Source organism: Halichoerus grypus, chromosome 3 (assembly GCF_964656455.1).
Source record: "Halichoerus grypus chromosome 3, mHalGry1.hap1.1, whole genome shotgun sequence".
Classification (NCBI taxonomy): Eukaryota; Metazoa; Chordata; class Mammalia; order Carnivora; family Phocidae; genus Halichoerus; species Halichoerus grypus.
This window is the reverse complement of record NC_135714.1, coordinates 89,541,921-89,565,243: the sequence shown is the minus strand read 5'-3', so window position 1 is coordinate 89,565,243 and position 23,323 is coordinate 89,541,921. Positions and strand designations below refer to the sequence as shown.

The 23,323-nt window shown below is 41.6% G+C and overlaps 1 protein-coding gene across 3 annotated transcripts in view; it reads right to left on the bottom strand.

The window, feature by feature from the left end:
- Positions 1-386: 386 nt before the first annotated feature.
- MCUB (mitochondrial calcium uniporter dominant negative subunit beta) overlaps positions 387-23,323 on the bottom strand; it is a 91,823-nt gene continuing 68,886 nt past the window's right edge. For all 3 annotated transcript variants that reach the window (XM_036098056.2, XM_036098055.2, XM_078069068.1), the window contains exons 2-8: positions 20,986-21,061; positions 20,315-20,485; positions 16,253-16,357; positions 5,360-5,520; positions 3,318-3,521; positions 2,615-2,731; positions 387-603 (exon numbers count right to left, since the gene is read on the bottom strand). In XM_036098056.2, coding sequence (XP_035953949.1) covers positions 541-603; positions 2,615-2,731; positions 3,318-3,521; positions 5,360-5,520; positions 16,253-16,357; positions 20,315-20,485; positions 20,986-21,061 — 897 coding nt within the window. In that variant the 3' untranslated portion in view covers positions 387-540. The remainder of the gene's footprint in view (positions 604-2,614; positions 2,732-3,317; positions 3,522-5,359; positions 5,521-16,252; positions 16,358-20,314; positions 20,486-20,985; positions 21,062-23,323) is intronic.

Here is a 23,323-nt window from a genome sequence, read left to right as displayed (position 1 = left end):
ATAATATATCAGTACTTGACATCATATAAACAGTATCTATCTCAGTGAGTATTAGTTAAGATGAAACATTTCAAATGACATTTTATCATAATTTTAGCTATGTTTAATGATAAAGGTCTTCTGTCATGTATTTCAAAATAAATTAATGACAAGACAACTGTAAGGGAAGCCTAAGCATGAGAGTGAATGCCACGCGCACTGACCACCCCCGCTCTGCGGGGGAATGAACACAACGTCAGCGGACGAGGACTCTTAGCTCAAGTGCCAAACCACAGCTGCTCTGACTTGGATGCACGCGTCCAAGCTCCTCCTGGCATTAATCCCGGACAAGTCGTGTGAATCCACAAACCAAAAATCTCAAGTGAGAACTTCAAAGAATACCTGTGTTTTTGCAAGCATTTTTCTTTTAATTAACAAAAGAGACTGAAACGATCAAATTCAAAGGAACTATGGGACTCGAAAAGTTCCAGTTTCTAAGGTGCAGAACCAACACATACTGGAAAAATTCAATGACATTCAAAAAACGTAAGATTAATTCTTTCACTGAGTTCCTCTCTTTGCGTAACAGAGAGAGTGACGCACCTGTCTCAGGGATTCCGTGGCCTGTCAACAGGAAAAAGAAGAAAGCACATGATCAGAGAGAATGAGGAACAGCGTTACTGCACGAGAGGGATTCTATAAATTTAATGTATCCTTAGGTTAATAAACATATTTAAACTACTAATGGCAAATGTCTACAGTATTTCGATGAATAGGGATCCTTTTTGAAAAGAAGAGTTTAAGGCTTCTAATATATCCTTCAAGTTCTTGCTGTGTTCGCTGTCCCCTTTATAATGGTTTTTCTAGTTCTTATTTGAAAAGAAAAACACTCTGTGACCTATCAGTCTCCCTTCTTCTTCAATGTTATTACCTTAAAAAAAATACTTCACAGGTGCTATTTTTTTTTTTAAAGATGTTATTTATTTATTTGATAGAGAGAGAGCCAGAGAGAGAGCACAAGCAGGGGGAGCGGCAGGGAGAGGGAGGGGGAGAAGCAGGCTCCCAAGTGAGCAAGGAGCCCGATGCGGGGCTCGATCCCAGGACCCTGGGATCATGACCTGAGCTGAAGGCAGATGCTCAACCGACTGAGCCACCCAGGCGCCCCTACAGGTGCTACTTTAAATCTTCAATGCCCAGGGCTATGAACTAGTTGGAAGAACATCCATCCCTTAGCCTTCTTGGATTAGATCATTCAAAGGTAAGAGTACCCACTAATTAAAAATAAAATCATTATATTTTCCCTAAGTAGTGATTTTATAGAAAAAATTTAAAAACTCTTAAAGGTTTTATCATCTCCAATTCTTGGATTACAAATTTAATTCTAGTAATAGCTTATTTTTTTTAATTTGAGGGATGGGCAGTTTAGAAGATACAGGCAACAAGAGATATTATGAATATTGGCTATTAAAGGAGCATGCATTAAGCAACGGAAGAGATTTTTACCAAAACGTTTTTCTTTCAAAATTACTAAGAAAAATTAAAAATCGAGTTAATGTGTTGAGAAGCTACCACCTGAACAAAGCTAATGAGTCCACTGGGAGGCCAGAGTAAAAGCCGCCTCAGACACAGATTGTGTGGAAGACCTTCAGAGCGGAGGCTCCGGAGTCAGGCTGTTGGGTTCATAGCCTCGTTTCCCCACCTGGAAACAGTGTACTACCTGGGCAAGTAACTAAGCACCTCTGTTTTCTCACCGGAAAGATGGAAAAGATGAAAGGAGGAATACCATACAATGATTCTTTCATTTTTAAAGGAGAAGAAACTTATAAATGCCTTTAAAAAGCTTAAAATGTGTTATCGGTGGTCACCTTCCTAAAAGTCTACTTTCTTTTATGTTCTTTTTTTTTTTAAGATTTTATTTATTTATTTGACACAGAAAGAGAGAGATAGCTAGAGAGGGAACACAAGCAGGGGGAGTGGGAGAGGGAGAAGCAAGCTTCCCGCGGAGCAGGGAGCCCTATGCGGGCTCAATCCCAGGACCCTGAGATCATGACCTGAGCCGAAGGCAGACGCTTAACGACTGAGCCACCCAGGTGCCCCTTTCATGTTCTTAAAAGTTGAGCTTGAGGAGTGCCTGGGTGGCTCAGTCAGTTGAGCTTCCAACTCTTGATTTCTGCTCAGGTCATGACCTTAGGGTTGTGAGATCAAGCCCTGCGTCAAGTTCTGTGCTGGACATGGAGCCTGCTTAAGATTCTCTCCCTCTGCCCTGCCCCTGCTCTTAAAAAAAAAAAAAAAAGAAAAAAAAGTTGAGTTGATATTGGACTGTTTTCTTTAAAAACACATACTCAGTGAAAAGAAATAAGACTGCTACTGAAAACTATTATTTTACTACCTCGAAGTCATTTAAGACATTTTCCCCCATAAAAAGATATCCCCATGTAGAATACGGGGATGAAAAACAAAACTGTATAATATGAAATTAGTATCACACATGTCAACTGTTTCACTGAGCAAAGCACAGTCCACAGAAGTCTATCGAGGACCAAGATTTAACTTGGGGATTTCCCCGATGCTATGTTCTGGCTCCCAGATGATCCCAAATGGGCAGTTATAAGGTGTCGTATTTTCAATACAGTACCTTAGCAAGATCTTCTTTTAACTTGTTGTACTGCACCACATCAAAATGCTGTTTCTTTGATTTCTTATGGAAGAAGTGAAGAAACTGCCTACTCTTAACAGCTGAGTAAGTATAATCCTAAGAGGAAAAAAAAAAAAAGAACATGTTTTAAATGAACATAATGTCCCTGCAAGAAAGACACTTGCCTAGCAACACTAAAGCAAAAGCAGGCAGATGAGTAAAATATTTGCAGTGGCCAGCAGAGCAAGCAGAAGGCAAAACAAGGAAAACATTTCATCTTGCGTGAGATCAGCTGCTGCTTTCAAAAGCAAGCTGGGAAGAGAAATCACACATATTCTTGATAGAAAGGAGCAAAAGAAAACTGTTTTGGCACAATAATCATGCAATGAAGCTAAAGTTACTGAGTGCTTTTGCAATACATATTCAATTTTATTTATAAAGACACAGAACAAAATTTGATGTGTTTATCTCCATGGAGAAATTTATGAGCTGTACTATTTATTTCTCTATAGAGGTTTTAGTTTTTCTGTGCTGTATATAAATCTATATCTTCGTGAAAAACAACAGCTAAATTTATCAGCTTATCAAAACCCAGAGAGCAATTCAGTAAATAAAAAAGGCTTTATTGCTCATTACTTCAGTTGGATAAGGAATTATTTGCAAAACATGTTCCAACTTCCCATTTTCCTAACAAACTACTTACCTGTCGAGTGACGATAAAGTATGCAAAAAAGACCATGGAATTTGTAAATGTGATGAAGTATGTCACTGGTTCCATAATATCCCAGGAGTACACCCACCAAGTGAGCCAGGCCAGTGCCCCGCCCTGAACAGACAGCAGTGCTAACCCGGTCCACAGAAGTCCGCTGGTTTTGGCTTCTGAGCGAGTTTCGATGCCAGCTTTTATCTGAGGGGCAAAAACAGCCTGGTTCAGCTTACAGGCTACCAACTCATGGGGAAAGAAAAGAAAGAACAAAAGTAAAATAACACCTATCTGCATTATTTTAACGAGGTCTGATTTAGGGACAAGTTATGAAACAGACACATTCACGAGTGATCACTAATTTCCAAATCAGTTCATTAAATGAGTCATATAAATTATAAAGGTAATACCTGCTTGTGGGGGAAAAAAATTAAATAGTATAGAAAGCTATACAATGAAAAACTCAAGAGGCTGTCCTCTGAAACCTAAAATTACGTGCCTATTTTCTTTGCCCCAGCAACTGTACTTCTAGGAATGCGCCCCATAGGTATCCTTGCTCACACGCGGTTCATTGCAGATTCTCCAGAGTAAAAGACTGACACTTGTGCATGTATCTACCAAGCTCTTACGCAGGAGCAGTGAGGACACCACGTACCAACGTGGAGATCCTTCCAGGACACATGGTTGGTGAAAAAAGGGGAGAACAGTACGTAATGGTGTATGCCCTTTTTGGAAAAGGGGAACAAAATAATCTATTTGTACTTGTGTGTACACAAATGAAGAAAATCTAACGTGATTCCTGGGTGTGAGGATATGGTAGGAGGAGGAAAACTTTCCATTGACACCTTTCCAGATTTTCAAGTCTTTTTTTTTTTTTTTTTTTTTTAAGATTTTATTTATTTATCTGACAGAGAGAGACACAGCGAGAGAGAGGGAACACAAGCAGGGGGAGTGGGAGACGGAGAAGCAGGCTTCCCGCGGAGCAGGGAGCCCGATGCGGGGCTCGATTCCAGGACCCTGGAATCATGACCTGAGCCGAAGGCAGATGCTTAACGACTGAGCCACCCAGGCGCCCCTTCAGATTTTCAAGTCTTAATGCGAGTCGGTATATCACCAATTTTTTAAAAAGCAAAAAAAAAAAAAAAAAAAAATGTTGATACACAATCCAACAAATAAAATTTAAAAGTCCCTCGCTCTACCATCTCCTAAGTATCCTCAGAGGATACTATTAAAAGTTTCTTTTATTTCCAGAAACTTCCTATTCAGATACAAAGATACGTAGAAGACACCCATCCATTTTTAAAAGTCACAAATGGGTTCAGAGGTTTAGAAGATGCCGTTTTTTCCCCTTAAATTAAAACAAACATGGGGCGCCTGGGTGGCTCAGTTGGTTAAGCGTCTGCCTTCGGCTCAGGTCATGATCCTGGAGTCCTGGGATCGAGCCCCACATCGGGCTCCCTGCTCCATGGGAAGCCTGCTTCTCCCTCTCCCACTCCCCCTGCTTGTGTTCCCTCTCTCGCTGTCTGTCAAATAAATAAGTAAAATCTTTAAGTAAATAAATAAATAAATAAAATAAACTCCGACCCTGCCTCCCCAAAAAAGTTACTATTTTTTTCCTCCATCAGTGATTAACTTCGGGTGCTAGGAAGCCATGGCCAACCTCCCAGCTGGCCATCTGGGAAGCAGAGCTGGGGCCATGGGCCTATTCTCCAAAAAGGGGGCCGGGAATCCCACAGCCGGTGCGCCCCCGCCCATCTGCTCGTCAGTCAGTGAGGCGCTGCGGCCAGTGGCGAGGGGGGGCCGCACCACACCAGTTCAAGATGGCAGCTCGGGCCGGGCCGCCCGGCACTAGCCACGCACCTTTGCTGTCTCTGCTTCCCCACCTGAAGGATGACAAAGGTAAGGGTGCCAAACGCACAGGCTCATCGTGAGGACTGAAGGAGAAAACGAGCCTAGGTAGAGCACCCACAGAAACATCCACTTAGCAAGCGCTCAGCCAACAGTATTACTTTCAGACAGCCTCGACGGTGACGCTTCCTAACCTGTTCGAGGGGCTGCAGCTGTCCCTTCAGGTGGTCAATCCTCTCCAGCAAGTGGTGCTCTCTCTTTTTCTGAAACTCTTCTAAGTGCAAAGCTGTGAACAGTCTGTGAACCAAGGATTTCACATTGTCCATCTCCGTAGCATGCTCCATACTCAGTTTCTCTGACAAAAGACACAAAGGACACGTAAGGCCGTCACCACACTTCTTCCTCCAGGCTCTCCGAGTCCCGGGAACCCCACCTGCGTGCCCGTGGCTGGTGGCCTGGGCGCTCTAAGTCCTAGGGAGGCATCTGGGATTGGCCTTTCTTCCTGTCTCGGGTGATTCGTCCCTCCCACAGCAACACAGTCTGGAATGATAAATTACTAGACAGTAGGCTTTAAATTCTTTATGTTGTCTTTTTTCTTTTGTACTAGGACTTCACTGTTTCTTTAAAAATCTTCATACAGTTAAAGGTTTCCATCTACCAGAATCCAGGTGCATGCCTCACCTTAGTTTGTAACACTTCAGTTTGTGGGTGCATTTTGTTGTTGCTTCAAGTTTTTATTTAAATTCTAGTTACTTAACATATAGTGTAATACTGGTTTCAGGAATAGAATTTAGTGATTTGTCACTTACATACAACACCCAGTGCTCATCACAGGTGCTCTCCTTATGGTCATTTTTATACTTCACTTCAACCTAAGATCCACCCCCCCCCCCCAAGACCCCAGCCATCTATCCAAAAATTACTTTAGGATGCACGGGGGAACGGAAGCTGGTGTACACACGTGTAAACGAAAGCATAATACACATTTGAAAAGCAATTAAAGTGTAAGTTCTTCTCAACAAGATGTAGATCTGAAAGGAGGTTCACACTGATAAGAAAGGAAGTCAGTTTCTAAGTTTTTAACAAAGTTCTTTTGCTTATGGATTTCTCTTAATCCTTCCGTCTCTGTGGATCTATAAACTCCCACAAAAACTGGGCTATAATGCTTCTTTCCTGAGGAACTGTTGCTCAGTACTGTAAGAGAACGGGGGGGGGGGGGGGGGGGGCGAGGCGGGACGAGGCGGGACAGACCTGCCCCCCAGCAGCGCACACCTGCAGCCACAGGAGGCTTAGGGCCCTGGAGTCAGGACTAGACCAGTGAGGCTCCAGTGCCTCCAGTGCGTGCCAGCGGGCCTCAAGTTATTTCCCTTCCATTTCCACCCACTGCCTTCAAGACTTGAGCGTGGGCTTTAATCCCTTCTACATTCTAAGCTACAGCTGCAATGAACAAGTGAGAAGTCGAAGTTCCCTTCTAGGCTTCTGAGATTTGTAGAACAGTCAGAGAGCCCTTTGGTTTTGATGAAAAATGTACTGCTATTTAAAAGGCCTAAAAAAAAAAAAAAAAAAAAAAAAAATTAAAGGTCTACATATAGAAGAAAGGTACAGATGGGGCAGGATTCTGTCCCAAGCAGTGGAGCATATCCAGGACAAACAGAGCCAGACACTAAAGTGATAAGGATAGGCTTTAATCAGTAACCACTGCAGTGAGGAAGAGGATCCAGTGTGAACTGAGCTCAACTTCTATTTGTGCAGAGGTGGCTGGGTGTTTTCAGGGACGGAGGGGAACAGGGGCCTTAAGAAGGGGAAATCTACAAAAACTGGGTGTGAAGGCTGTTGGTTAACCAGACTAGGCCATTTGTGTTGTTAATGAGCACTTAGGCGGAAGAGAAACAGACAGAGGGCAGTATGCAAGTCAGAGCAAGGCAGCCCCCCGCTGCGGGTGAGAGCAAGAATTCCCTCCCTGGACGTCTGCGGTTCTCAGGTCCTTGAGACGGCAGTTCTGGGTGGTAGAAGCAATACACTTCAAAGGCACAGAGAAAGGATTTATAATTGCAAGCTTTCCAAAGTAACTGCTAGAAGAGGGGGTTCACAGACCTATCTGCTTATCACCAGGCTTCTCCTGGACAAACAGTTCTCCTGACAGTGCTGCACTTCCCCAGGCAAGTATTTTAGGAGGGCTGTAGTCTAATCCTAGGGATAGGCCCTTGAGCTGGCAGAAGCTCTGCTGGTGTTTGTTCAAGTCTCTTAGGGGCAGGGGGTAAACAAAATCATTTGTGTGGAGAATCTGCAATATTTTTTTTTTTAAGATTTTATTTATTTATTTGACAGAGAGACACACAGCGAGAGAGGGAACACAAGCAGGGGGAGTGGGAGAGGGAGAAGCAGGCTTCCCGCAGAGCAGGGAGCCGACGTGGGGCTCGATCCCAGGACCCTGGGATCATGATCTGAGCCAAAGGCAGACGCTTAACGACTGAGCCACCCAGGCGCCCTGAGAATCCACAATCTTTTTATAGGCCAAGGCTGAGGTCTAGTCAAGAAGAGGGCTCAGAGGCACCTGGCTCAAGTTTGCTCAAAGAGAGAGTCTTTGTTAAGTGACACAAAATGTTTATCTGAGTTCAGTGACAAGCTATGGTCTTTCAGAAATGGCACCGCAAAATTCGTATGTTGTGTTACCAATTTAAACATTTCTCTAAATACATAAATAAACATTTGTCTGTGGTATCACCTAACAAAAACCAGAAGCTGTTTATTCCTTTTATAGGTGTCCTCAATGTGGATTTTTCATTTTCATATCCTGAATTTTCAAATCCAAATTTGCCAATGCTTTAGAAAAGAAACGGAGTTTAAATACATCTTTTAATTCCGAATTTATAATTTTACAAACTGAATTTTCTATTAATCCAGTATAATTCCTCTGTCATCTTCCTTCCAACCATCGCTCCTGTGCCCATTAGTTGAATTCACACTGTGAACCTGAGCCAGTGGGACTTGGTGCTCAGCGAGGCACCTGGTAAGCCCGAGGACAGGGAGGCGTGGGCGCACCCGGGCAACACGATCCCAGCAAACCACCCCTCCAGGCAGGGAGAGGGCTCTCCTCCCAGGGAGCTGGCAGGAGGGAGGCTGAAATTTAGTCCACGCGGACCTAAGGCTTATGTGACATGTTGGGGCTTGCAGGACAGTAAGGTCAAGTAGAACAATGAGATGCCTTAAAAAAACATTTATTTCCACTTGTTTCCTCAAATACTCAACCCAGAGAAAGGAAGCAGAAGACCTTCCAGAGTATTGGGGACTCACTGAACATGAACTTTCTATCTTAACAGGGGTTTCCACTTCTGTATTTCTCAACTTCTACCATCCTTCTCTCTTAAATACTGCCCTGATTTTTAAGAAAAATTAACAGTAGAAGAAAGTTCACAGTTGTTGAAATGACGGATTCATTTTAATTTCTCTATACTTGTTTGTGTTGGAAAATTCCATAAAACTTTCAAACATACAATTAAAATTTTAAAATATATTTTCTTCTTCAAGGGATCTTCAGAGAAATGGCTGACACCAATGCTGGGGTACAAGATCAGACTGGATTATCTAGTTACACCAGAAAGTAAGAAAAAGCTTGAAATAAAAATGGGGGCAAGTCACAAGATATGGGAGCTATGGTGTTCAACTGGACCCGCTATCATTAGTGGGAGCCCCCTTAAGCTCCTTGGGACTTACTCCCATTTCTCTGTGTTAGCCTTTATTCTTTTTAAATCTAAATCCCCTCCCCTCCCCTATCCCCTTCTCATTGGCACCTTCTGAGACTTCTTGGCTGATGCAGAATTGGGAGAATCTGGCTGCAATATGACTTTTCGATTCCAGCAGCCCTCCCACATTTACCAGTCAGCACTTAGCATCCTAACTATAAACAAGAGCCTGCCCTTATTTATCAATCTATTTATTAAGGCACAGACTTACTAATTCCTTCTTGCTGCATTCTACAGTCACAGCTTACTGGGAACAGAAGCCTCTGGAGCCAATACTGGCAGGAACATTTACACTTAACTGGGGATTTGCTGGAGGCTCGGTGTGGACCGGTTTGAGAAATAAAACACATTCATGAGTTTTACCTCCAGGAGCCCCACAGGTTCTCACAGTGAAGGTCAGAGATCATATAACCTGGTGCTTGGAGCAGGGAGAGGGGAAAAGTAACCATTCTGCATCAGCCCTGAGCATAACTTTCTCCACAGCACGGAAATTACTTTACCAGAGCCTTCTCTGGCTTGGAAGAAGGGCAGTGAGCACACTCCAGCCCCCTCTAGTCTTCCTCTCTCACATAAGGGAAGGAAAAATAAAAAGGCTAAGAAACTCTTCTGAAAGTTGCAGCCCAGGAATTTTGGCCCAATACAACACCCGAGATTCAATCGTAGGTTTACAGAATGCTTCTCCCCCACCCCCAAGACCTCACCACCACATCAACAGGGCCGCAGTTCTGTGCAAGACACAGACTCCAAGAAAGAATTTCTAGGGAAACTCAGAGACAACAGGCAAGACAAAAACAGACACTAGAAGAAACTCAAGTCTCTAATACCTGCAGCTACAGCAAACAGCCTCTTAGCTGGATACACATAAAACCTCACATTAAACACCTACTTGCTTCAGTTTCTACTATCTAACACATCATGCCCAACTTTGAACAAAAAATTATGCAGCAAGGGAAAAAGCAAGAAGGCATATCATATTCAAACTGCAGAAAGTCAAAGATAAAGAAAAAACCTTGAAAGAAACCAGAAGAAAGAATGCCTCACCTACCAAAGAGCACAGATGAAAATTACACCTGACCCCTCCCGAAAACGACACCAGCAAGGAGGAGACAGAGGGAAAACTCAGCCTTGAGAGCGATAAAAGAAATTTTCAACTTCATGTCCTGGGCCCTATACTTTACCATTTACCACGGTCAAAATGACTTGGCAAAACCTCAAAGCAGGGTCTACTCCTGCCCTCACACATGCTGTACATCTGCTTTGTTAAGGAAAACAACCCAGGGGCGCCCGGGGGCTCAGTCGTTAAGCGTCTGCCTTGGGCTCAGGTCATGATCCCGGGGCCCTGGGATCAAGCCCCGCGTCGGGCTCCCTGCTCGAGGGAAGCCTGCTTCTCCGTCTCCCTCTGCCTGCCGCTCCCCCCGCTGTCAAATAAATAAAATCTTAAAAAAAAAAAAAAAAAAGGAAAGGAAAACCACCCCAAAAGACCATTCTGAACACAAAATTAAAAGGAAGAAACTTCCCTGGTTCCCATAGGATTAAAGTCCAACAGCTCTGAATATACTAGAAACTTAAGGTCGGCAACTTTCTGAAATGTCCTTTGTCTAACGACTTGTAACTTTTTATGCAAAAAAATGTAAATAACCTGGGCGCCTGGGTGGCTCAGTCGTTAAGCGGCTGCCTTCGGCTCAGGTCATGATCCCAGGGTCCCGGGATCCAGCCCATCGGGCTCCCTGCTCAGCGGGAAGCCTGCTTCTCCCTCTCCCACTCCCCCTGCTTTCCCTCTATCGCTGTCTCTGTCTCTGTCAAATAAATAAATAAAATCTTTAAAAAAAAAAATTTTAATAACCTGCACCAACCGTTCCTTTGACAGAGCACCCTCTGCTTTGTGAAGACTGCGTATCCTGGCAGCTGTCCTAACCTGGACTCCAATAAAATTCTCTTCCTTTTAGAAATTATAGAAGGTGCATTCATTTTATGTCAACATGGAAAAAAAAAAAAAAACCCCACAAACCTAGAATTCTGTATCCCACCAAAGTATCCTTCAAAAGTGGAGAAATGAAGACTTTCTCAAAACAAAAGTTGGAGAACTTGCTGCCAGTAGCCCTGCCTTGTGAGAAGCGTTAAAAGTGAAGGGAGGACAATGATGCAAGGTCAGAAACCTAGATCTACATAAATAAAGGAATTCTACGTTAAAGAAGGAATAAGGGAAGACAAAATTAAAACGTATTTTTCCTTTCACTTATTAATTGATGTAACAACAGTCTGTTCAAAATAATAGCAAAAATTGTATTCAATGCTTATAGCTTATATATGAGTGAAATGAATGATAAGGGATGGGAAGAAAGAATTAGAAATACATGGTTATTTTGGGTGCCTGGGTGGCTCAGTCATTGAGCATCTGCCTTCGGCTCAGGTCATGGTCCCAGGGTCCTGGGATAGAGCCATGCTTCCGGCTCCCTGCTCCGCGGGAAGCCTGCTTCTCCCTCTTCCACTCCCCCTGCTTGTGTTCCCTCTCTCACTGTGTCCGTCTCTGTCAAATAAATAAATAAAATCTTAAAAAAAAAAAAGGAAAAGAAATACATGGTTATTTCAAGGTACTTGCAATGCCTGTGAAATAGTCTGGTGTTATTTAAAAGTGGATTTGGAGGTGCCTGGCTGGCTCAGTTGGTAATGCGTGCAATTCTTGGTCTCGGGGTTGTAAGTTCGAGGCCCACAGTAGAGATTACTTAAAATCTTTAGGGGTGTCTACGTGGCTCAGTTGGTTATATCGGCTCGGGTCTTGATCTCAGGGTTCTGAGTTCAAGCCCCACACTGAGTTCAAGCCACGCCCAGCATGGAGCCTACTTAGGAAGAAAAAAAAAGAAAAAGAACTTTTAAAAAAAAGTGAATTTGGGTTAATTATAAATGTATATTGCAAAATCTAGGGCAATCACTAAAAAAAGTAAAATTTAAAAGTATCACTGATATGATACAATAGAAAATGGAATCATAAAATGCTCCATTAAAACCACAAAAGGCAGGGGCGCCTGGGTAGTCCAGGTTGTGATCTTGGGGTCTTGGGATTGAGCCCCATGTTGGGCTCCCTGCTCAGCAGGGAGTCTGCTTTTCCCTCTCCCTCTGCCCCTCCCCCTGCTCATGTGCATGCACACTCTCTCAAATAAAATCTTTAAAAAAAAAACACAAAACGCATTGAAAGACTAGGAGACAAAATTAGAAACAAAGGGGCAAGAAATAGAAGTAACAAATATGATAGATACTAATCAGACTATAGCAACAATCACTTTAAGATATCAATGGTCTAAAAACACCAATTAAAAGACAGATTAGACTGGATTAAAAAACAAGGCCCAACTACAGGTTGTCTACAAGAAATCCTCTTTATTTTTTTTATTATGTTATGTTAATCACCATATATTACATCATTAGTTTTTGATGTGGTGTTCCATGATTCATTGTTTGCATATTACACCCAGTGCTCAATTCAGTACATGCCCTCTTTAATACCCATCACCAGGCTAACCCGTCCCTCCACCCCCTCCCCTCTAGAACCCTCAGTTTGTTTCTCAGAGTCCATCGTCTCTCATGGTTTGTCTCCCTCTCCGATTTCCCCCCCTTCATTTAAGAAATCCTCTTTAAATATAAAGACATACATAGATGAAAAGGAAAGGGAGGGAGGAAGATATACCAGGCTAACACTAATCAAAAACAAGCTGGAAAAAAAATTATAACTATATATGGATGGATACTAACTAGACTTACTGTGGTGATCATTTTGCAATATATACAAATATTAAATCATTATGTTGTATATCTGAAACTAATATATTATAATTTATATATATCTAAATGAAAAAGAAAGCTGGAATAATTATATTAATTTCAGACACAGCAGACTTCAGAGTAAGGAAAGTTACCATGGATAAAGAAGGGCATTACATAATTACATAAAGGAGTCAATTCTCCAAGAAAACACAGTAACTCTTAATGTGTATGTAACTAACAACAAAGTGTCAAAATATGAGAGGCAAAACTGATAGAACTGCAAGGAGGAAGAAATAAATCCAGTAATAGGGCACCTGGGTGGCTCAGTTGGTTAAGCGACTGCCTTCAGCTCAGGTCATGATCCTGGAGTCCCAGGATCGAGTCCCGCATCGGGCTCCTTGCTCAGCGAGGAGTCTGCTTCTCCCTCTGACCCTCTCCCCCTCATGCTCGCTCTCTCTCTCATTCTCTCTCTCAAATAAATAAATAAAATCTTTAAAAAAAATAAATAAATAAATAAATAAATAAATCCAGTAATAGCTGGAGACTTCAATACCTCTCTATCAGATATGGAGAGACCTAGCCAGCAAAAAAATCATTAAGAACATAGCTAAACTCAACAGTACCATCAATCATCTAGACAGAATTAACCTCAATAGACTATTTCATCCAACAACCGATAATACACATTCTTCTCAAGCTTACATGGAACATTCACCAAGATAAACATCACTTGGGGCCACATTCAAACAAATGCAAAATATAAATCATACAATGTATGCTCTCAGACCACAATGGAATTTAAGTAGAAATCAAAAAGAGGCTGGAAAATCGCAAAATATTTGGCAATTAAACAACACACTTCTAAATAACATATGGGTCAAATAAGCAATCAAGAAAAGTTACACAATATTCTGAACTACATGAAAATGAAAACACAACTTATCAAAACTTGTAGGATGAAACAAAGCAGTGCTCAGAGGGAAATTTATAGCATTGAATGCATACATTAGAAAAGAAGAAACATCTAAAATCAATAAGTTTCCACTGTAGGAAACTAGAAAAAGAGGAGCAAATTAAATTCAACATAAGCAGAAGAAAAGAAATAAAAGAGCAGAAACCAATGAAATTGAGGTGTGCCTAGCTGGCTCAGTCGGAAGAGCATGCAACTCTTGATCTCGGGGTTGTGTTCGAGCCCCATGTCGGGTGTAGAGATTACTTAAGAATAAAATCTTAAAACAAAAAAAAAAAATCAGTGAAACTGAGAACAGAAAGTCAATAAAGAAAATCAACGAAACCAAAAGCTAGTTCTTTGAAGAGATCAATAAAATTGATAAACCCCTAGCCAGGACAAGAAAAAAAAGAGAAGACAAATGATTAATATCAGTTTATACATATTAACATCATTATAAATCCCATGAACATTAAAAGGATAATAAAGGATGTGATGAATAACTCCATGCTTACAAATTTAATAACCCAGATTAAATGGATCAATTCTTTGAAAAGACACACTGGCGGAACACACACAAGAAAAAATAGACAATATGAATAGGCCTTATCTATTTAAAACATTGAATCAATAACTAATAACCTTCCAAAATGGAAAGCACTAGGCCCCAATGGGTTCATGGTGAATTCTACTCAACATTTAAGTAAGAAATTATACCAGTTCTCTACAATCCCTTCCAGAAGACAGATGCAGAGGGAATAATTCCTAACTCATTCTATGAGGCATTACCCTAATGCAAAAATCAGACAAAGACATTATAGAAAAAGAAAATTAAAGACCAATATCTCCCATGAACAAGGATGCAAAAATCCTCAACAAAATATTAGCGAACTGAATCCAACAATGTATAAAAACAATTACGCACCACGACCAAGTGGGATTTATTACAGATATGGAAGGTTGGTTCAACTTTCCAAAGTCAATTAATGCAATCCATTACAACAACAAGCTAAAGAAGAAAAATCATGTGATCATACCAAGAAATGCAGAAAAGCATTTGACAAGATCCAATACCTATTCATGATGACAACCCTCAGCAAAATAGGAATGGAGGGGAACTTCCTCAACTTGATAAAAACATCTACCATCATATTTAATGGTGAGAAACTTGAAGCTTTCCTGCCAAGACCAGGGCTTCATTAAAATTAAAACCTCTACTCTACAAAAGACAATGCCAAGAGAATGAGAAAACAAGCTACAGATTGGGAAAAAAAATAATTTGCAAAGGAGAGATCTGATATGAACTGTTACCTAAAATACGCAAAACAGGGGCGCCTGGGTGGCTCAGTTGGTTAAGCAACTGCCTTCGGCTCAGGTCATGATCCCTGGGTCCTGGGATCAAGTCCCTCATCAGTCTTCCTGCTCCTCAGGGGGGCCTACTTCTCCCTCCCCCACGCCCCCTGCTTGTGTTCCTGCTCTCGCTGTCTCTCTGTCAAATAAATAAATAAATAAAATCTTTAAAATAAAATAAAATATGCAAAACAATCTTAAATCAACAATTAAAAAAAAATGGACAACCTGCTTAAAAAAATGGGCCAAAGACTTGAACAGACACCTCACCAAAGAATGCAGTAAGCATCTGAAGTCATATGCCATTAAGCAAGTACAAGTTAAAAAAATAAGCTATTACACACCTATTAGAATGGCCAAAATCCCAAACACTGAGAAGGCTAAAAGCTGTCCTAAGGACGTGGAGCAGCAGGAACTCTCACTCACTGCTGATGGGCGTGCAAAATGGTACAGCCATTTTGGAAGACAGTTTGCCAGTTTCTTACAAAACTAAACATACTCTTAACATACAATCCAGCAATCATGCTCCTTGGCATTTACCCAAACGCACCAAAAACTTATGTCTACACAAAAACCTACAAATGCCTCATACTATATGATACCAACTACATAACATTCTGAAAAAGGCAAAACTATGGAGACAGTAAACAGATTAGTGGTTGCCAGTGGTTAGGGGGTGGAAGGGATCAGGCAGATCAGAGGACTTCCGGGTAGTGGAATTACTCTGCATGATACTACAATGGTGGATATATGTCATTATACATTTATCAAAACCCAAGAGTGAACTCTGAGTAATAATGAAGGGCCAGCGTAGGTTCACGGATTGTAACAGAGGTACCACTGTGGTGGCCGACAGTGGGGGAGGCTGTGGGGCGGGGGACAGAGAGGATATGGGAACTGTATACTATCTGCTCAGTCTCACTATGAACCTACTAAAACTACTCTAAAAAAATCAAGTCTATTTTTGAAAAAAGAGTTAAGTGCTACAGGATACACACTTGGAGTCATGATTTTCAGGCCCACTTCTTCTTAACCCAATAATGTCAGGTTAAGCATTCAAGATCCTAAAATGAAATCTTGAAAGTGTAAAAGAAGTATACGACACTAAGAAGTACTGCTGGGCAACTGCTACTGATCATTCACACCCCTGCTAGAAAAGCTTAAACCTCGGTTCTCCAAAGCCTTCTTGGTCATTTGGTTAATTAAGAAGGTTCTTAAGCCTGTTCCCTGTAAAATCCCACAACTAAGGGGAAATGTTAAGATAGTTACATAGCTGTGTCTCTTACCTTTCTCGGGGCACTGTACATCATATGTTATTTTGTTAATGACAAGCTTAAAATCATTCATTAGCAAAACTTCCATTAAGGTCGAAGCTGGAATTTCACTGCCATCTGAGAGAAAAAACATCATGTGAAAATATGTCCTTGTTTTAGACAGTAAAAACCATTTTTCCAACAGATAGAAAAATATTTACTAACTCGGGTCTTTACAATACAGGAGTGGACACTTTCATTTTGGGGGGCTCTCCAATACCCAATACTGTTCCCACAGTGAGGAATCCTTCCTTCCTGCTCTGCCTCCCATTACACTGGACCAAACAGAGCAGGCAGGTGCTCCCTCTCCACGCTCTGTCAGCTGGGCTGGGATCTAGGCAGATGTTCCTGGCAGGACTCTATCTACACAAGGTCACGCAAAGCTTCAGGGGACATGGGAACTCTTCACAGCAAGGCCAGAGCAGTGGAGGTGACACTTTGGGACGGGGGGCGGGCGAGGTGCGGGTATCAGCAGCAGAGCCCATCAGGTAGGTCCCAGGCTAACGTGGTCTTTGCTCATGTCCTCCCTCGGTTCCTGCCTTCTGAGCCTGGCTTTCTGTCAATTCCAATCTCCAGAGCCTACTGACATACTCCGTTGCTCAGGGAGAGTCCTTATCTGCTGCTGAGAGCTAAGCCCCTGACTGGTATGTGTAGGGCACACAGATAGTAACATTTAAAAGCCTTTTAATTATTAGAGGTGACTGATTTGTTCAAACTTGGTAGCCAAACAGCACCACCAACCACGACCACACAGGACTCCCTACTGTTCTAGCTGGGGAAAGGTGAAGAGAGGCGAATCTTCCAGGAGCTCGGGGCAGCAGGGACTGTAATAAACGTAATTAACGTAATTAAACCCAAGGAGTCAGTCTGCATGTGTGTGGTTTTTATGGAGGTCGTAAATGGTAGGAGAGATTCTAATAGTAATTTCAAATATCCTAGGAACAATTCAAGGAAAAAGGGAAAAAAAAAAAAACCTGGGAAATTTTAACCTCAGTGTGCTTTGCACAGTCTCTCAGATAGCCTGGTTTTTTATTTTGGAACTAAACTTTAATGGAACCCAGGTGTTGAGAAAGCAAACTATTTGAACAATAAGCAGAACACTGGCAGTGGGGGGGGGGGGGGGAGGAGTTTCTCTATCATTCTCCCTTTAGAACAGTCCACATAGAAATGATATAAAGTCCAGGATGGTATGTTCACGCAGCCTGGCATTTGCCGGGCTACATCCAACCACAGCTACTGCAGCTACATTAATATGCATGACAGCAGTAATGCTGCCAGTAAAATCAGGAAGAACCTGGTTGTCTGCCTACTGTCTGGCTCTCTGTAGTTCTTTTGTTCCAGAAGGCAGCGAGTCAAGTCTGCACCTGGGTCTGTTCCTCGAATTTGGCTGTTTGGGTTCCTGTTCATCAGTTGGGGTGACATCATTTTCCCAGGAATTGCCAAATAATTCAACCCACACTATGGGCAAAACTGTGACAAGCTTAGAACACTCTTTTCAAGCCCAAATTAAAGGCAGGCAAATTCCACCCACAGAACCTCTCTTTTTAAAGATCGGCAACACACCAATCATTTTATATGACTTTGCAAGTGTCATTTAAAAATTTACATTTAAATGACTCCAAACCTACTCCTTAAAATAGGGCTATAAAAAGCAATCACCTGGGTACGATTTCTCAGTCGAAATACTACATTATCCTTTATACTAATACAGGAACAGCAGGAAATGGACACGAAACACTCTTTGAGGAGCTAATGATAGAGACTTGAATTCTTCACCAATTCTTGGGTAAGTACTCATTTAAACCCCAATAAAGTGTTTTCACTCAGTCTAAAGAGCCCTTTTTCTCTAAGATTTCTAGTCCTTTCCTTTGTGCTTTATGTTTTAAAGCTACTCAGATTTTTAGAAACAAACAGGGTCCATGTCAATCACCGCTTTAACCTCGTTTATTTCATTCACTTAAGGGGCACTTACTGAGTCCACACCACCAGGCAAGGACTGTGCGCAGTGCCCCCCCCCCCCAGCCCAGGCACACGGGCTGGCAGCCAGTTGCCGGCTCTTAGAAGCTTAGGAAGGCAGGTGCTGGCCCAGGGCAGAAGGCCCACGGGCGTTCAGTGCTCCTGGGACTGTTCAGTCTAGTTCAGAGATGAAGTGCTAGGCCACTGTGGCCACAGGACTAATCTTCTTCTCAGATCATGGTTTTATCAGGAAAAAAGCTCCCCTTCCAGTTAAATTCAAAGTCCTTACCACAACCTACAATAAAGTTTTCCTGACCTGTCCCTCCCATCCTACTTCACCCAGCTGCCTCCTTTGCAGCCACAGTGACTGGGCTCCCACAGCTGGGCCTCTGCCAGGAGCGCACTCCCATCGACACAGCTCCCCCTTCTCTTCCAGGTCTTCCTAGAACCTGACCTTAGTGAGCATTCCCCGGCCCCCACCAACCCTGCCTCCCTGAGAGCATCTCCTCTCACACCTCCCCCCATCACCCCCCATTCTGAAAGCACCTCCTCCCACAGCACACACACTCCCACTCTGCAAGCATCTCTCCCTACACCGTGGTCCCCCACAGCACACTGCCAGACTCTGTGAGCATTTCCCCGCCCCCGCCACACTCCCCAACACCACACTCCCCACTCTGTGAGCACCTCCCACCACACAACACGCCCCCAACTCCAGAGCATCTCCCCCCACACCACATAAACACCCACTCCGCAGGCACCTCCCCACCACCACAGCCCCCACTCTTTTTCTCTGTAATATTTATTATCTAACATACTACATATTTTCTTCACCTTTTTCTTTCTCCTTTTAAAATATAACCTCAAAAAGAGCAGGACTTTTTTTTACCTCTATTGTTCTTTGCTCTGCCTCTGGCACCTAGAACAGTGCCTGGAATACGTTAGACGCTCAATTTGTTGAGTAATTCTTTTTTTTTAATTTAAATTCAATTAACTAATATATAGTGTATTATTAGTTTCAGAGAGAGAGTTCAGTGATTCATCAGTCTTATATAACACCCAGTGCTCATTACATCACATGCCCTCCCCAATGTCCAACACCCAATTACCCCAACCCCCACCCCCTTCCCTCCAGCAACCGTCAGTTTGTTTCCTAGAGTTAGGAGTCTCTTATGGTTTGTCTCCCTCTCTGATTGTCTTATTTTTCCGTCCCTTCCCTTATGATCCTCTGTTTTGTTTCTTAAATTCCACGTGTGAGTGAGATCGTATGATAACTATCTTTCTCTGACTTATTTCGCTCAGCATGAGACCCTCTAGTAAATAAATTTTTAATCTCTATTTTTCCAACTTCTTTATCTACCCCTTATTTGGTTCTGAACTTGGACAGGGAAGAAGGTTTATTTCCTTTTCAAAACTGAAACAGTAATCACTAATGCTTCAATAAGTTTATTCTAAGCATGTCATACTACAATAAAATAAAATTGCAAATTTGGTCATTTATCTCTTTTTGTAGCCTCTATGTTGGGCTAGGGTAAAGAATTCTTTATTCTATTGTAGGGGCAGTAGGTCCAAGAACCACTTCAGACCATGAGGACATAAAAGCTAGATCCCAAAACTTGAAATGTCTAGTGATTAACCACCTCTACTGGTATTAAAAAATATATATATTCTTCCTGAAAACAATCCATCAAAAAACATACAAGACCATGATTGCTTTATAATAAAGATTAGTGAACTATTTATGTAATTATTCACTAGCTATTTTAATCATTAAAACTGCATTTTGTTTTCTAATTATTCAAATTGTGCTGAAAATTACATGCTAATGACTGTCATTAAAATATTCTCAGAAAAAAATTGGGGGTTAAGTTTATGAAATAAGTAACTGAAATTTACATTAAACTTATTCCACTAATTCTTTATTCAATAGAGTTAATTTTTTTTATATTACTGATATACAAAAATGGAGGACACAGTAAAGGCCAACCATTTATTATATAATGAATTAAAGAATCAACTGTATAGAATAAAAACAAAAAAATGTTCAAAAAAAGACAAGTGGAAAATATATATATATACCTGCTGTGAAGATGGCTGCAGTTTTGACACCTTTATCTTCATTCTGCAGGTCCTGAAGGAAGGAGCCAACTGTTGATGACATTGGTTTGACCACAAATTGACAGCGCTCTTTTCTGGATGGCAAAGTGAGTGTTATCAAGGGAAGGCCGTGTCTATAATTAACTGTTATTTCTGTCGAGGTAAAAAAAAGTAGGAATACAGGAATAGATAAAATTTAGTTTTTAAAAGGCAACTTTAAAATACAAGATTCTATAAAGAACGCTGAAATATGGAATTCATGACCCTCTGAACTCCTGTAACAGTGCCTTCGTTACACTACAAGTTACCTATTCTCTACCACTCTATAACATTTCATTAAGCATGCGTCACACTTTATTATATTACCTGCTTAGAGTCTTCCCAGGTGAAGAGTTAAGTTCTGGAGGGCAGAAACTGCTTCTAATTCATCTATAACTCATCTGTTGCTGGGGTGGGAGTTTGCCAAAAGACATCAGAGATATTATGGCCGCAGAAAAGGGAGGAAGTGAACTGGGGGAGGGAGGCGGGGCGGGGGGGGGAGAGTGGAGGGGCACAAGAAGAGTCCATTTTGCTCGAAACCCCTACTTCTCCTTTTATTTGGAAGAATGGAAATACATTAGCATAGGAATCTAAGAAGTGATAAGAAAGCTTACCATCAGGGGGCACCACTGTACTATAAAGATGGGATGGATAGTATTTTAGGTTTCCACACAGCTTCACACACAAAACCTGTAAGAAAAATTTCTTCTTTTAGAAAAAGTGGGAAAGTTGAAATAAGTGTCTTTACCAGAAGATTTTTTTAAACTTACAAGACAAGCATGATAAACACTTCAGCTTCCCACACATACCCAGATAAGCCCTTAGAGAAGCTCACCAAACCTTTTTGACGGCTCTGTTGTGCCATGTGGTAGGCACTAGCCACACGTGACTATTAAAATTAAAATTAACACTAATAATTCAGTTTCTCAGTCACCTTCACCACCTTTCAAGTGCTTGATAGCTCCGCGTGCCTAGTGGCTACCATGTTAGCACAGAAAGGGAACATTTCCATCATCACAGAAAGTTCATCAGAGAGCACTGCTGGGCTTAAAACATCTAAAATGGCTACTTGACTATGGGACATGTTTCAGAGTTGTGTTGGTGTTTGGTTGACAGTTGTGCTGGTGCTAAGGAAGGCCAGATGACATCATGGCGCACTAGGGCACAGAGACGCTGTGGTCCCTGAAAGAAAGGGCACTGAAAAACTGGGTCATAGGTCTTTGGTACTCAAAAGAACCTGTACCAGAGGAATCAGTACCATAGCCACAATATCCAGGGTTTTTTTCTTTTTCAGTAGGCTCTACATCCAGCATAGAGCCGGACACGGGGCTTGAACTCATGACCCTGAGATCAAGACCTCAGCTGAGATCAAGAGTTGAGATGCTTAGCTGACTGAGCCACCCAGGTGCCCCAACATCCAGTGTTTTTTAATGTATCATCTTGCAAAGGGTTATTTGCATTAACAATAAGTTTGCCAAGAATTATGCAATGAAGAATTATTTTTCTGATTTTTAAGATTTTTAAGTAATCTCCACACCCAACATGGGGCTCGAACTCACAACCCTGAGGATAAGAGTTGCACGCTCCACTGAGCCAGCCAGGCGCCCCAAGAATTCTTTTCTAAATTATATTTTTCAAGTTTTCATTTATGCAAGGGTGCACTATTAAAATAAACCAAAAGTTAAAAATGTGCTCCCTGCTATGAAAAATGAAAACAATGACAATGACTCAAATGATGTTCCATTATGTTCAAAATCAAAATAATGTTATCAATAAGTTAAAACATTCAGATACATATTTCTAGTATTAAACACAACATGGGCTATTAGTTACAATAAAATATCATGTCACGTTAATTTATTAAGGCTGTTCATTTGAGTTTTATTTCTAAAAATAACTCACTACTAAGATGAAAAGGAAGAAAACCCTGACTATTTCTTAAGATAGATGTAGCTCTCAGAGAATAAAGATATGCAGAAGTTTTCCAAGTTTGGATAATGGACAGTACAATACTGTTTTTTTTTTCCTACCACTTTTAGTTAAACTACAAGAAACTGAGAAAAATGTATCCACTGGAAAACACGTCAGAATTCTCTACCAAAATACTTCTTTAAAAATATTTAATGACATAAACGATTCTCTATGTATAAAAGTCAAATATGTAAATTTGACTTTCTTTCTCTATGTAAAAAAGTCGTAGGGTGTAAAAGTTAAAGCCCTCCCCTTCACTTCTGCACCATCCCACAACCTCCCCCAGAGATAATCACTGTTAGTGGTGACAAAGACTCTCTCCTTAACTAAACTTTACTCTGGCTCCTCGCAGCCAGACTGAGCCCCATCCTTGGGCGTGTCCTCTAAGAGCCCCTTTTAGCAAGAATCCAGTCAGTTTAGCCAGAATCTTCCACCCTCGATATCCAATCAAATTCCTCATTCTCCACAATCCCCCACATATATAGGTATTACCTGATAATCCTAGTCTGCCTTCAGCAAGAATCCCGGTAGGTCAGTTTAGCAAACAATTACCCTACCCTCTTAGTAATTTTCCATCCACCACCCCCACCCCACCCTGCCCTTTGATATAAATCCCCATTTTTCCTTGTTGTATTTGGAGTTGAGCCCTATCTCTCTCCCCACTGCAAAACCCCACTGTCATAGTTCCCCTGAATAAAGTCTACCTTTATGAATGCCATGAATCATTTTTTACAGTGGTTAGGTATGTCTCCTTCCAGGCTTTTTTCTCTATATTACCACTTTTACGTACTAGCTAAATTCTATGGCAGAGTCTATATAAAGCTAGGCAGCTTATGAGGCAGGTTCCTAGATGCGAATGGTAATTCCCGATCAGGAAGTATTTATCATTTAAGGTGCTGATGAAATTTCTGGTCTACTACTGAGGAATTCATTTTAGAGGCAACCACCTGACAACCAGGAAATTCTGAAAGGTAGAGTAGC